The following is a 10625-nucleotide window of genomic DNA, read 5'->3' as shown; positions in this document are numbered from 1 at the left end:
CGTGAAATACAAACGTTGTCCGATCGGTTGTTTTAGTATTGCAAATGGCAATCCTTCAAACAACAATAGAATATTATTTATGGTGTGAGGTAGGCAATGTATGTGATTTTTTTTCGAGGATGCAAAAAATTCGATGCAGAAACGGGCTGAGGATGTGATTAAGGCATAAAAAATTTTGTCCTAGACGATTAGAGATTTTTTTCTCCGACATTAAAAAAATTTCGTGTTCGGTTGTATTTTGGTTTTGCAACTTGAAAACAGCAGCAATAACAAACGTACAAGTAAAAAACGTCACGCGTGAATTGCCTCAAGCGAATCGGCCAGTTTGGCGGCTGTTGTGACGAGGAAACGATCAACTAAATTGATTTTCTTTCCGTAGGAAAACACACGTGCAACCATTTGGTTTTTCTATGTTTATTTTTCTGCTCCTCTTTACAGTGTTGGCAGTAGCCTTCATTTTACATTATAACAATTTCCTCTTTCAGCGATTTAAATGTTTATCGTACTTTTTAAATCCCCCAACTCATAATCATCGAAACGCAGGGGGCGTTTTGTTTCACGTTTTGGACGTCCAATCACTTTATCTGGAATTTTCTTCCATGCTCCAGAAATTGGTGTACTAGCGCAAACTTGAAAACTGGAAGAAGGTGTAGCCCAACCACTAACACTAAGCTCATCCGATGTCTCTTGTTGATCAGCTCCATCGTCGTGGCAGTCAACTAACTTTTTCAGGTGCGCAGAATTTCTTCGGAATCGTCGACCATCATCTGTTTGCACTGTCACACTATTTCCTTGTTTGTCCACTACTATTGCTGGCTCCGGAAGATACTTTGATGACAACTTGTTCCGCGGCAACAGATTCCGCATTAGAACCCGATCCTGAACTTGAAGATCTGACTCTTGAGCGTGATTTTTTGCATCGAAGTACATTTTGGCTGTTTGTTTATATATTTGATCATGGTCTCTGATTTCGCCATCCTCATTTACATTCAATTCCACCTGGGGAATCCAATCTCTGACTTTCTGCCGAAAACCAATTCGGCTGGAGAACGACCGGTTGCTGGATGACGCAAAAGGGAGTACACGTAGTTGGCCTCTTGCAAATCCTTCTTCCAATTGGTTCCGTTCAGCTCTGCAATCTTCAGTGTTTTTAAAATGGAGCGGTTCTGTCGCTCGACTTCCCCGTTGCTTTGTGGCCAATATGGAGTGGTGTGCCGCAACTCGACCCCATACTTAACACAAAATGCTTCCATTTTCTTACTTGAGAAGTTCCGTGCGTTGTCCGACAGTAAAAGTTTAGGCCAACCCATTCTCATGAATAGATTGTCCAGTCTATCAGCGATGTCTTCGGTAGTGGTTGATTGAAGAACCTCTGTTATGCGGTAACGACTATAGAGATCGATTACCACCAAGATGGAATCACCACAAGGAAGAGGGCCCAGCATATCCATTGCCAGCACGTACCACGGTTCTCGAGGAAGCTCTCTCACAGACATTGGTTCTGGCGACGTTGAATTGCTCACTAGCTGGCACTCTAGACACGACTTCACCGATTTTTCTACCTCTTTGTCAACGTTCGGCCACCAAACCTTGCTGCGAATTCGTTGCTTGGTACGCTCAATCCCAGGATGACCAATGTGGGCCAGCTTCAGTATGCGTTTACGCAGACTCACCGGCACTACAATTCGATCAGCTCTCATGACGATCTCATTTACAACTGATAGTTCTTGTCGAAAAGGGTAGTACAGCTTCAGTTGGTCTCCCCATCGGCCAGTGTTCAATGCTTCCTTGACAGCAGCAAGCTCACCATCTTTGACAGTTGCTTCGACTAGTTCTCTGATGATCAAAGCTGTTGGTTTAGCTGATTCCAGAACGGTGAGCAGCATCGACTCTCCATTTTGATCGTATGTGGAACACTCTTCGAATCTCGGTAATCTTGATAATGGATCGGCTATATTTGCTTTCTCAGATTCATGGACAATTTTGTACCTGAATGATTTCAATCCTTGGACACTGCTTTCGTTTAGAACCAAACATCACCTTAAGCGGTTCATGGTCAGTCACCAGCTTAAACTCCAAACCACGTAAATACGACTCCAATCGTTCCGTAGCCCACACGAGTGCCAGAGCCTCCCTTTCGTTTTGCGCATATGCTCGTTCAGTTTGCGAAAGGCCCTTGCTTACATAGCAAATAGCTCTCTTTTTCCCATCCTTCTCCTGTAACAGTACTGCCCCGATGCCAACTGGACTGGCGTCGGCAATCAGGATCGTATCGTCATAGGGAGAGTAGTAACCCAAATTCCTCTAGCTTCTTCTTCACAGATTCGAAGGCCTGCGTATGCTGTCGCTTCCAATTGAATCGAGCATTTTTGTGCAACAGCTCTCTCAAAGGCGCAGTTAGAGTAAAAAGATTTGGTATGAACTTACCAAGATAGTAGATAAGTCCGAGGAAACTTCTCAGCTCTTCTACAGTTTCAGGATTACGACAACGTCGAATAGCATCCACCTTCTCACCTGCTGGGCTGATTCCTTTGCTGCTTAACTGGTGTCCCATAAAAGTAACCTCTCTGCGTCCATATTCTCACTTCTTTTCATTGATAGCTATTCCGTACTCCTTTAGACGATCTAGCACAGCCTGCAGCGCCCGATCATGTTCGTCCTTGTTGCGTCCGAAGATTAGTATATCATCGATGAAGACTTTCATACCTTTGATCCCTGTCAGCAACCAGTGTGTTGCGACGGACTATCTTGACGGGGCGAGACGTACCTGCCAGAGAGAACGGACCACTGTCAGCAACCAGTGTGTTGCGACGGACTATCTTGACGGGGCGAGACGTACCTGCCGGAGAGAACGGACCACTGTCAGTAACCAGTGTGTTGCGACGGACTATCTTGACGGGGCGAGACGTACCTGCCGGAGAGAACGGACTACTGTCAGCAACCAGTGTGTTGCGACGGACTATCTTGACGGGGCGAAACGTACCTGCCGGAGAAAACGAACCACTGTCAGCAACCAGTGTGTTGCGACGGACTATCTTGACGGGGCGAGACGTACCTACCGGAGAGAACGGACCACTGTCAGCAACCAGTGTGTTGTGACGGACTATCTTGACGGGGCGAGACGTACCTGCCGGAAAGAACGGACCACTGTCAGCAACCAGTGTGTTGCGACGGACTATCTTGACGGGGCGAGACGTACCTGCCGGAGAGAACGGACCACTGTCAGCAACCAGTGTGTTGCGACGGACTATCTTGACGGGGCGAGACGTACCTGCCGGAGAGAACGGACCGCTGTCAGCAACCAGTGTGTTGCGACGGACTATTTTGACGAGGCGACTTCACGACCAGATAGAATCCGGACAAGGGGACGAAATCGGAACAAGAAACTATTTTTCACTCGTCGATTAAAGTTCGAACAAATCTTGAAGAGCTATTTATTTTATCGACTGGTTTGTTACAATGGTTGTTAAGGAATGAATTTTTTTCACTGCTTATCCGTGCATGGCTTGCTTGTCGCCAACAATCCCTATCAGTACTCTTTCGATGACATTTTGGAAGACTTCCGAAGCACACGACATTCCAAAAGTAAGGCGCTTATATCGAAAGTAGCCGTTGTGCGTTGCAAACGTCGTAATCGGTCTGGATTCCTCAGCGAGTTCGATTTGATGAAATGCCTTGTTGAGGTCAATTTTCGAAAAATATTTGCAATTGTGTAGGTGCGGGATGATGTCGTCAAAAGTCGGCAGAGGGTGGTGCTGGGGAACGATTGCTTTGTTGGCATCACGCATGTCAACACAGATGCGTATCTCATCAGCATTCCCAGCTTTTGGTCGAACAACCAAGCGTGATATCCAAGGGGAATCACGAGGAGCTGATTCAATTATGTCTTGCTCGAGCAGTTTCGCTAGCTCTTTCTCGACTTTTGGTTGCAACGGAATTGGGACACGACTTTGAGTGTGCTGAATCGGTTTAACTTTCGGATCTACTTCGACAGTGACAACCACTCCTTTCACTTTACCGATTTGCTCCGCAGCAGACTTCACAGCACAGATCGACGTATCAATCTTCAGTATTCCAAGTTTAGTAGCTGCTTTCTTCCCAAGAAGGTTGGCACCTGTCTCATTGACGACGTACACCTTGTCGCTGATGGAAGACTTTTTGGTCGAAATTTCTGCGATGAACATTCCTTTTATCGAGAGCTTATGACCGCCGTAAGTAAACAACTTTTTAGCAACCGATTTCGTTTGGAAATCCACTTTCACCTGCTGTTCTTTTAGAAACCTCCACACATCAGCGCCAATCACATTGGCTCCGGCGCCGGAATCAATCATCCATTCAAGCTGTACTCCACCCACCTTGCAGGTCGCCAGTTGCTTGCTATCGGTATTCATCGCAAATACATAGCTGACACTTTCATCGTCTGTCTCGTCACCCTCATTTCCTTCAGTTTCAGATTCATCATCAGTCACGACTTGCCTTAGTTTCTTCTTGTGGCGCTTCTTCGAATCCCCATCCTTACTCTTCCGTGCATTCGTATCTTTGGTTTTACAGCATCGTTTGAAATGCCCAAGCAAGTGACACTTCTCACACTTTTTGTCCCTGGCTGGGCAATCGTCGTCATTGGCGTAGTGCCCGGAATGGCCACATCAGAAGCACTCACCTTTCGATTTCACAATCCGGTTAATCTCTTCTGTCTGCTGCAAGTTTTTGCGATGCTTTGCTATTGTTTCCAGTGATCGCCCTTCTTCAATAGTTTGTGCCAACGTCATGTTTCCCTTGGTGAGAATCTTCGCTCGTAGCTCGTCCGAGAAGCCTTTCTCGAAAATTTGTTCCTTAATGTTTTCTTCCAACCACGCATCGTACTCACAAAGACTAACTTGTTCCCGTAGACGCAAAACAAATTTCTCGATTGATTCCTCCGGGCCTTGCTCGAGATTTCGGAAAATGTGACGTTCTCTCGGCAGGCATTTGAGTGGCAGGAAATAATCGTCGAGCAGCTTGACTGACTGCTTGTAGATGTCTGAATCCTCCGGAATTTGTACCTCATTCTCTCCTCGCAGATTGAAGAAAATGTCTTGCACGTCACTGCCAGCATAATGCAGCAGGTACGATCGCTTACGGGCTGGATTCATCACATTATTTACCTCCAGAAAAATATCGAAGCTTCTTTTCCATTTTTGACGTGGGACTACGTCTTTGTTTACTATACTGGGATGCATTCTGTAAAATTGGAAATGAAACTGGCAAATGTTGCGTCAGATTTCAAACGTTAATAACAGCGTAACCACATGATGAATAACAATAACCTATATGTTGTTGGATAGATAAAATGTTTAACAATTTTTTGATATGCCAGTTATCACTCTAATTTCATTGCTAAGCGGTAGTAATGATAAAAAGTTTCAATAACAAATTTACGCGAATAATAAACCAATTACATGCGAGCATTCCTAGCACAGACGATGTGAATGGACACCATCCGTTCTCTGTGATATTCTCTGTATCAATATCGAAATAAAAATTGACAGAGTCTCCCCGTCCCAATAGGTCAATTTGTTTTTGCTTCCATGAGCTTAGACTAATATGATGTCTCGAAGGTAAAAGTTTTCCAAAAAGTTTAAAACAAACCCCATTCTTGAACAATTTATAAACCTGCTTTCAGAACCTAATAAAAACTGATGTCTTGAAAGAAAACATGCCGGAAAAAGCAACAGTATCAGTGGAGTAAAGAACCGCAGGTCTCTCGTCGTCTATGATTGCAGCGGTACTTTTCTATTCGTACATTTCAGCGGTACACTTCTATTCGTACTGCAGCGGTACTATTCGTATTGCAGTGGTACACTTTTGTTCGTTCATTTCTATACGTGTGCAATCGAGGAAAAATTGCAATGCTGCTGTTGATGGTGATTGAAAGTTTATCTCATAAATATGATTACCATAAATTACTCAACAAGAATTGTAAATTTGTAAACTAAATAATCGTGACCGGATAGTATCGAAGGAGTTAATACCTAAATATATACATTTATAGAAGAGTAAGAGCCTGCGAATACTTTCAATTTTTTTGTTTATTTACTAAGATTCATTCAGAATCTCTTTTAACATTTCAAAATAGTTAGATGATATATTATTATTCTAAGCTTTACCATAATAAACGTATATTATCTGTCTTCGTAATACAGCGAATATAGTTGTAGGCAAATGAAAAAAATTGTCAAGTAAAAAAATGTAATTGTGGATTGCTACGATTTTTTTTCTGGAACCCGTTGATAATTTTGTTCAAAATATCGTCTTATGTTTGCCAATTAATGAACCTTTGTAAGGGCTTCCATATTATTTTGAAAGTGAGATCCATATTATTGATTTGATTTAATCAGAGTTAAATAAGACAAAACCATTCATTATGATAACGTAAGTATTATTGGATTTGGTTTTTGAGGATATAGAGTTCATTCTGACTTTGACGCATTACGATAAATTCTTGGTGATTCTTCAACAAGCACGATATGCTTGTGCCTTGTCGAATACATGTTGTTTGCACAAAAAAATACTACAGGCATAACATCGTCAGATATAAACGATATTCTTTCGAGTGTTGTTAAATATATTTTAAAAATTGATTTCCAGGGGAGGCTGAAAATAAAAATACGTACAGTCGCTGAGCAAACACATTGATTCTGTCTGCAGACTTTGTATATTTTGTAACAAAAAATCCCCTAATAACAGTTTTTAGTCCCACGTCACCATTTCATACAACCCTAGGGCTGTATACCTTGTAGTATTTCCAACGAACTGACACCGAGGAGGTATCTGCCGGATCGAACTTTTGGATGTTGGAGCCACCCGGAGTATCCATCTTCCGACAAGACTGTTTTTTCAGTCTGTTTCGCGCACTATCTATATACTTTCAAAATAATTCTCTTTTTTTCAGCCGGCTCACAAGTCTATCCCAGCCAAACTATTTCTGCGATTTTTCGAAGTTTTTCTTCCGAATTCAATCAGCATCCGTATTAAAACGATCCGCAATCAATTTCGCCGTGTATTTACCTCGTCGCCAAATGTTGTGACGGGGAAACGATCAACTAAATTGATTTTCTTTCCGTAGGAAAACACACGTGCAACCATTTGGTTTTTCTATGTTCATTTTTCTGCTCCTCTTTACAGTGTTGGCAGTAGCCTTCATTTTACATTATAACAGCGGCTAAGGCCGTTTACATACTGGCGCGTTCTGCGTTGCGGAGACGGTTCGCCTTGCCGTGGATTAATGTACAGCTCTGCTTAGCGCTGTAACTGTTACTAACTCACGGCAAGGCGAATCGTCTTTGCAACGCAGATCGCGCCAGTATGTTAACGGCCTAAGTGGGAAACGCATTCGGAAAACTGAGAACTGATGTTCGGATTAGATATACTCAGAGAGAGAGAGTAGATAAGCGATGAAAAAAACCGCCAATTCGGCAACTAGGTTTCACATGTCAGGGGTGCCAGATCTTTTCTCAATGCGTAATGTTGACTAACTTTTTCATTCGACTCGTATAGCTAGTTTTTGACGGGGGAATAATAAAGTGTATCACGAATGCCGTGAAGGTGTTAAATTTTATATTTAGGTTAAATTTTATATACTTTGACCATAATTGATCATTGTTTTTGTTGACCATGCAAAGGGTTTGTGAACCACTAGTTAAAAATCACTGTGATAAAGCAACTTTGGAGCATACTCAATTCATTGTTTAGTAAAAGAACACGAAAAATGTGTGAAAATATAAATATTCTTTATTGTGCCTGATGTCAATACCTCTCAATGTGTTACTTTTCTTGTTCGTTCGGCTCGGATTTTGACATGTTCGTTTGGCTCACAACATTCTCCTCGCATATCTCTCATTCTGAGTATTGCTAGTTCGGATGAAATCCCAAGCAACAATTGGTCGGCGTGCGACCAGACCGAACCAAGCGCCATTTTTTCGAAAATTGAGTTTTTAACACTAGTGGATGTTAAAATTGATAATCTATATTTCATGAAGAACGAAACCATTTGAACAGTTTATAATGGTATTATGACAAAATTTCTCTGCAGCAGCTAGCAGGAAGTATACCGGGTGACTAAACTTTGATCGCCGATTACTCGAAATAATGTTTTTGGCGCTTGGTTCGGTCTGGTCGCACGCCGACCAATTATTGTTGCCTAAACATTTACTCGATCACTTTTATTGGGCTACAGTTGAACAATAACCGAAATGGAAAATAAAAAACTTCTGTTAAATGGTTGTTCAGTTGAATTTGGAGAAATTATCCGACACATAGTTGTTTAGGAACGGCGAAGAGGGTTTTGAGCAACAACAGCAGAATATTGTATTCAACACTTGTTAAACCTGTAAAAATATGTATTATAAATCAAAATTCTGTATGAATTCTGTATAATTTCTGCTCACTTAATTTATCTCGGCAAACTTCCGAACAGCTGAGCGAGCTCGGTGAAGTTTTTAACAAATGTCAGCAATATATTTCGACGAACATTCAGCAAATATATCGATCTACCGTGAGCCAGCAAGTATTGACATCTCGTTTGCCAAAGTTCTTGAAAATTCTGCCGAAAACTTGTAGAACATTTTGCTGAATTTATCAGCTGTTGAGTTCTGGGCAACAAAATCTAATAGCAAATTTCTTTATTCCACTGTGTGTGGGCAAAACTACCGAGGAATAATAGAACGTCATCGCCATTTAAGACGCAAGTAAGAAAGAGATGACAGATAATTGTTTACGAACGTAGCACGTGCGGTGGTGGGTTGAAGCTGACAAATTTTACAGTGCGCTTCGGGCAGCACGCCAGGTCGAAACTGGGTCAAAATCGAGCGAATAAAGAAGGGTTTTGACAGCAGTTAGTGCGCTTCCAGGTCAAAACGAGGTGAGCTGGTGGAAAAAAGAAATTCGCTATGAGTATGTGTATCGTGGTCAGAAAATCTGTATAATAAAGAAAAATCTGTATACTTGGCAGCCCTGCTGTCGATGTCGTTGTTGACAAAATGTTTGTTTTGGTATCGCCCAAGGGGATGGCAACATGCTATCTCTTTATATGTTGAATGAGTGAAGAGTCTTCCAGACAAAAGTGATAAGTATATGGAATTTTCGCTAGGCGTCTGCCTCGGAGCTTTATTTTTAAATAAAGCCCTAATATGATGCCTACTGTCTAACGTGTAGAGTTTAGATAGGGCTGCCATCCCCTTGGTATCGCTGCTTCAAAGCAAGGGTTGCCAGTACCAAATGAAGTACCAAATAAATGTGAAGAAAAAAAGTACCAAATGAATATATTTCATGTAGAGTGTCTATATATAACTAGAGTGGCGCCGTGTCATCCAAAGTAATGCTGGTAACACTGGTAACAATGAACATCCTCTCTCTTTTCCCCACACGTGTTTAATAGGTTGTTTGCTCAATTGGAATGACACTGACAGATAATTTTTATTCTAATTTTGACAGTGTTGCCACTCTATATATTTACAGGCACTCTAATATCATGTTGCTCTGTGAAATGCAATATCGGCGAAAAAAATCTGACAAATCTGATGTATAGTGTGTATACTCTGATGCGGTGTTTGATTTCAAAGTCGCATTTTTTTGGTGCGGCGAACAAGTTTCAGAGAATGGGCCAATACTCAAAGGGAGAAATGACCGATAAAAAAAAAATGAACTTGACAGCTGTGTTTAATAAGTCAGAGGTGCCAGATCTCCTCTGAAGCAGAGTCTATGTGTATATAGAGTCGCGCAAAGAGAAAATCTATCGTTTCGGCAACACAGTTTTTGTGCCGTTTGTTGCCAAGAAATATACAGTTCTGTTTTTCACCATGCATAAGCTAATATCATTTTTTGAAATTCTTCACAAGGTACACAGTTTTGACAGATTACATCGGTGATGTTTTGTTAAATTTAAGTGAACCAGTGCACAGGTTTAATGTTGGATTAAAATGTGTAAGTAAAACTTCGGAAAAACACATATTCTTTATTACGCTCAATTACAACACTTTTCATCCACTCCTAACATTATCACCTTGTTTATTTACATTGCTTGATTGGTACCCTCGTTTGACACTGATTTGGTTTCTTTGGTTTCATCTTTGCGGGACTCTTATTATAAACATAGATTCTGCTCTGAAGGTGCACTGTTGACTGACGTTTTCATTCGAGAAGTGTATCGCAACCACATCCCTGTCACGGACGTCATACGCTCGTTCAATTTTACTCTAAATTGGTTAGAAAGTACTCACTTTCGTATTTTGATTCAAAATGTCAATAAATGAGTAATATTGACTAACGAAACTGAGTAACTTTCACCCAGTTTTCGTATTTTTTTGTTTTGCTCACTTTTGGGTAACCGTTCATTTTATATCAGTTTGCTGTAAACAAAAGCTAAGCATTTAACAGTTCCCTGTTTGTTTCGCTTATTCGTACATGGATTTAGTTTTGAAAGCACTGCAACGAATAGTTTACAATAAAACAATAATCCGCTTTTTGATATATGAGCCACAAGTCAAATAAGTGTGTGCTGCAGTTGTGAGGGAACGAAACGCGAAGAATGAGTGCATAAAAACATCGGACACGTCCGATTGTTCGAATAACTTCTGTTTTTGTTACAT

At 41.4% G+C, this 10625-nt stretch overlaps 2 protein-coding genes across 7 annotated transcripts in view; both read right to left on the bottom strand.

Annotated features, from left to right (window-relative positions):
• Positions 1–989: 989 nt before the first annotated feature.
• Positions 990–2704, bottom strand: LOC129728365 (uncharacterized protein K02A2.6-like). The gene is made up of 2 exons (XM_055686802.1): positions 2586–2704; positions 990–1989 (listed from the first exon to the last, which is right to left on the bottom strand). The coding sequence occupies exons 1-2, from the start codon at positions 2702–2704 to the stop codon at positions 990–992; spliced, it is 1119 nt and encodes a 372-aa protein (XP_055542777.1).
• A 746-nt stretch (positions 2705–3450) lies between these two features.
• LOC129732127 (uncharacterized protein K02A2.6-like) overlaps positions 3451–10625 on the bottom strand; it is a 29284-nt gene continuing 22109 nt past the window's right edge. For 3 of the 6 annotated variants that reach the window (XM_055692671.1, XM_055692670.1, XM_055692668.1), the window contains one exon: positions 3451–5240. In XM_055692671.1, coding sequence (XP_055548646.1) covers positions 3492–4391 — 900 coding nt within the window. In that variant the 5' untranslated portion in view covers positions 4392–5240 and the 3' untranslated portion in view covers positions 3451–3491. Of the gene's footprint in view, positions 5241–6772; positions 7158–10625 lie in introns of those variants that run through there. The other 3 variants (XM_055692669.1, XM_055692673.1, XM_055692672.1) reach the window with 2 other exon arrangements.

Source organism: Wyeomyia smithii, chromosome 3 (genome assembly GCF_029784165.1).
Source record: "Wyeomyia smithii strain HCP4-BCI-WySm-NY-G18 chromosome 3, ASM2978416v1, whole genome shotgun sequence".
Lineage (NCBI taxonomy): Eukaryota > Metazoa > Arthropoda > Insecta > Diptera > Culicidae > Wyeomyia > Wyeomyia smithii.
The sequence above is the reverse complement of the archived record's forward strand: the minus strand, read 5'-3'. Positions and strand labels throughout refer to the sequence as shown.

Excerpts from the sequence above, each read along its gene's own strand:
- LOC129728365 (XM_055686802.1), bottom strand. The coding sequence starts at position 2,704 with ATGAAAGTCTTCATCGATGATATACTAATCTTCGGACGCAACAAGGAC. Across the intron at positions 1,990-2,585 it reads ATAGCTATCAATGAAAAGAA|GTACAAAATTGTCCATGAAT; the intron begins GTGAGAATATGG and ends GAAATCATTCAG.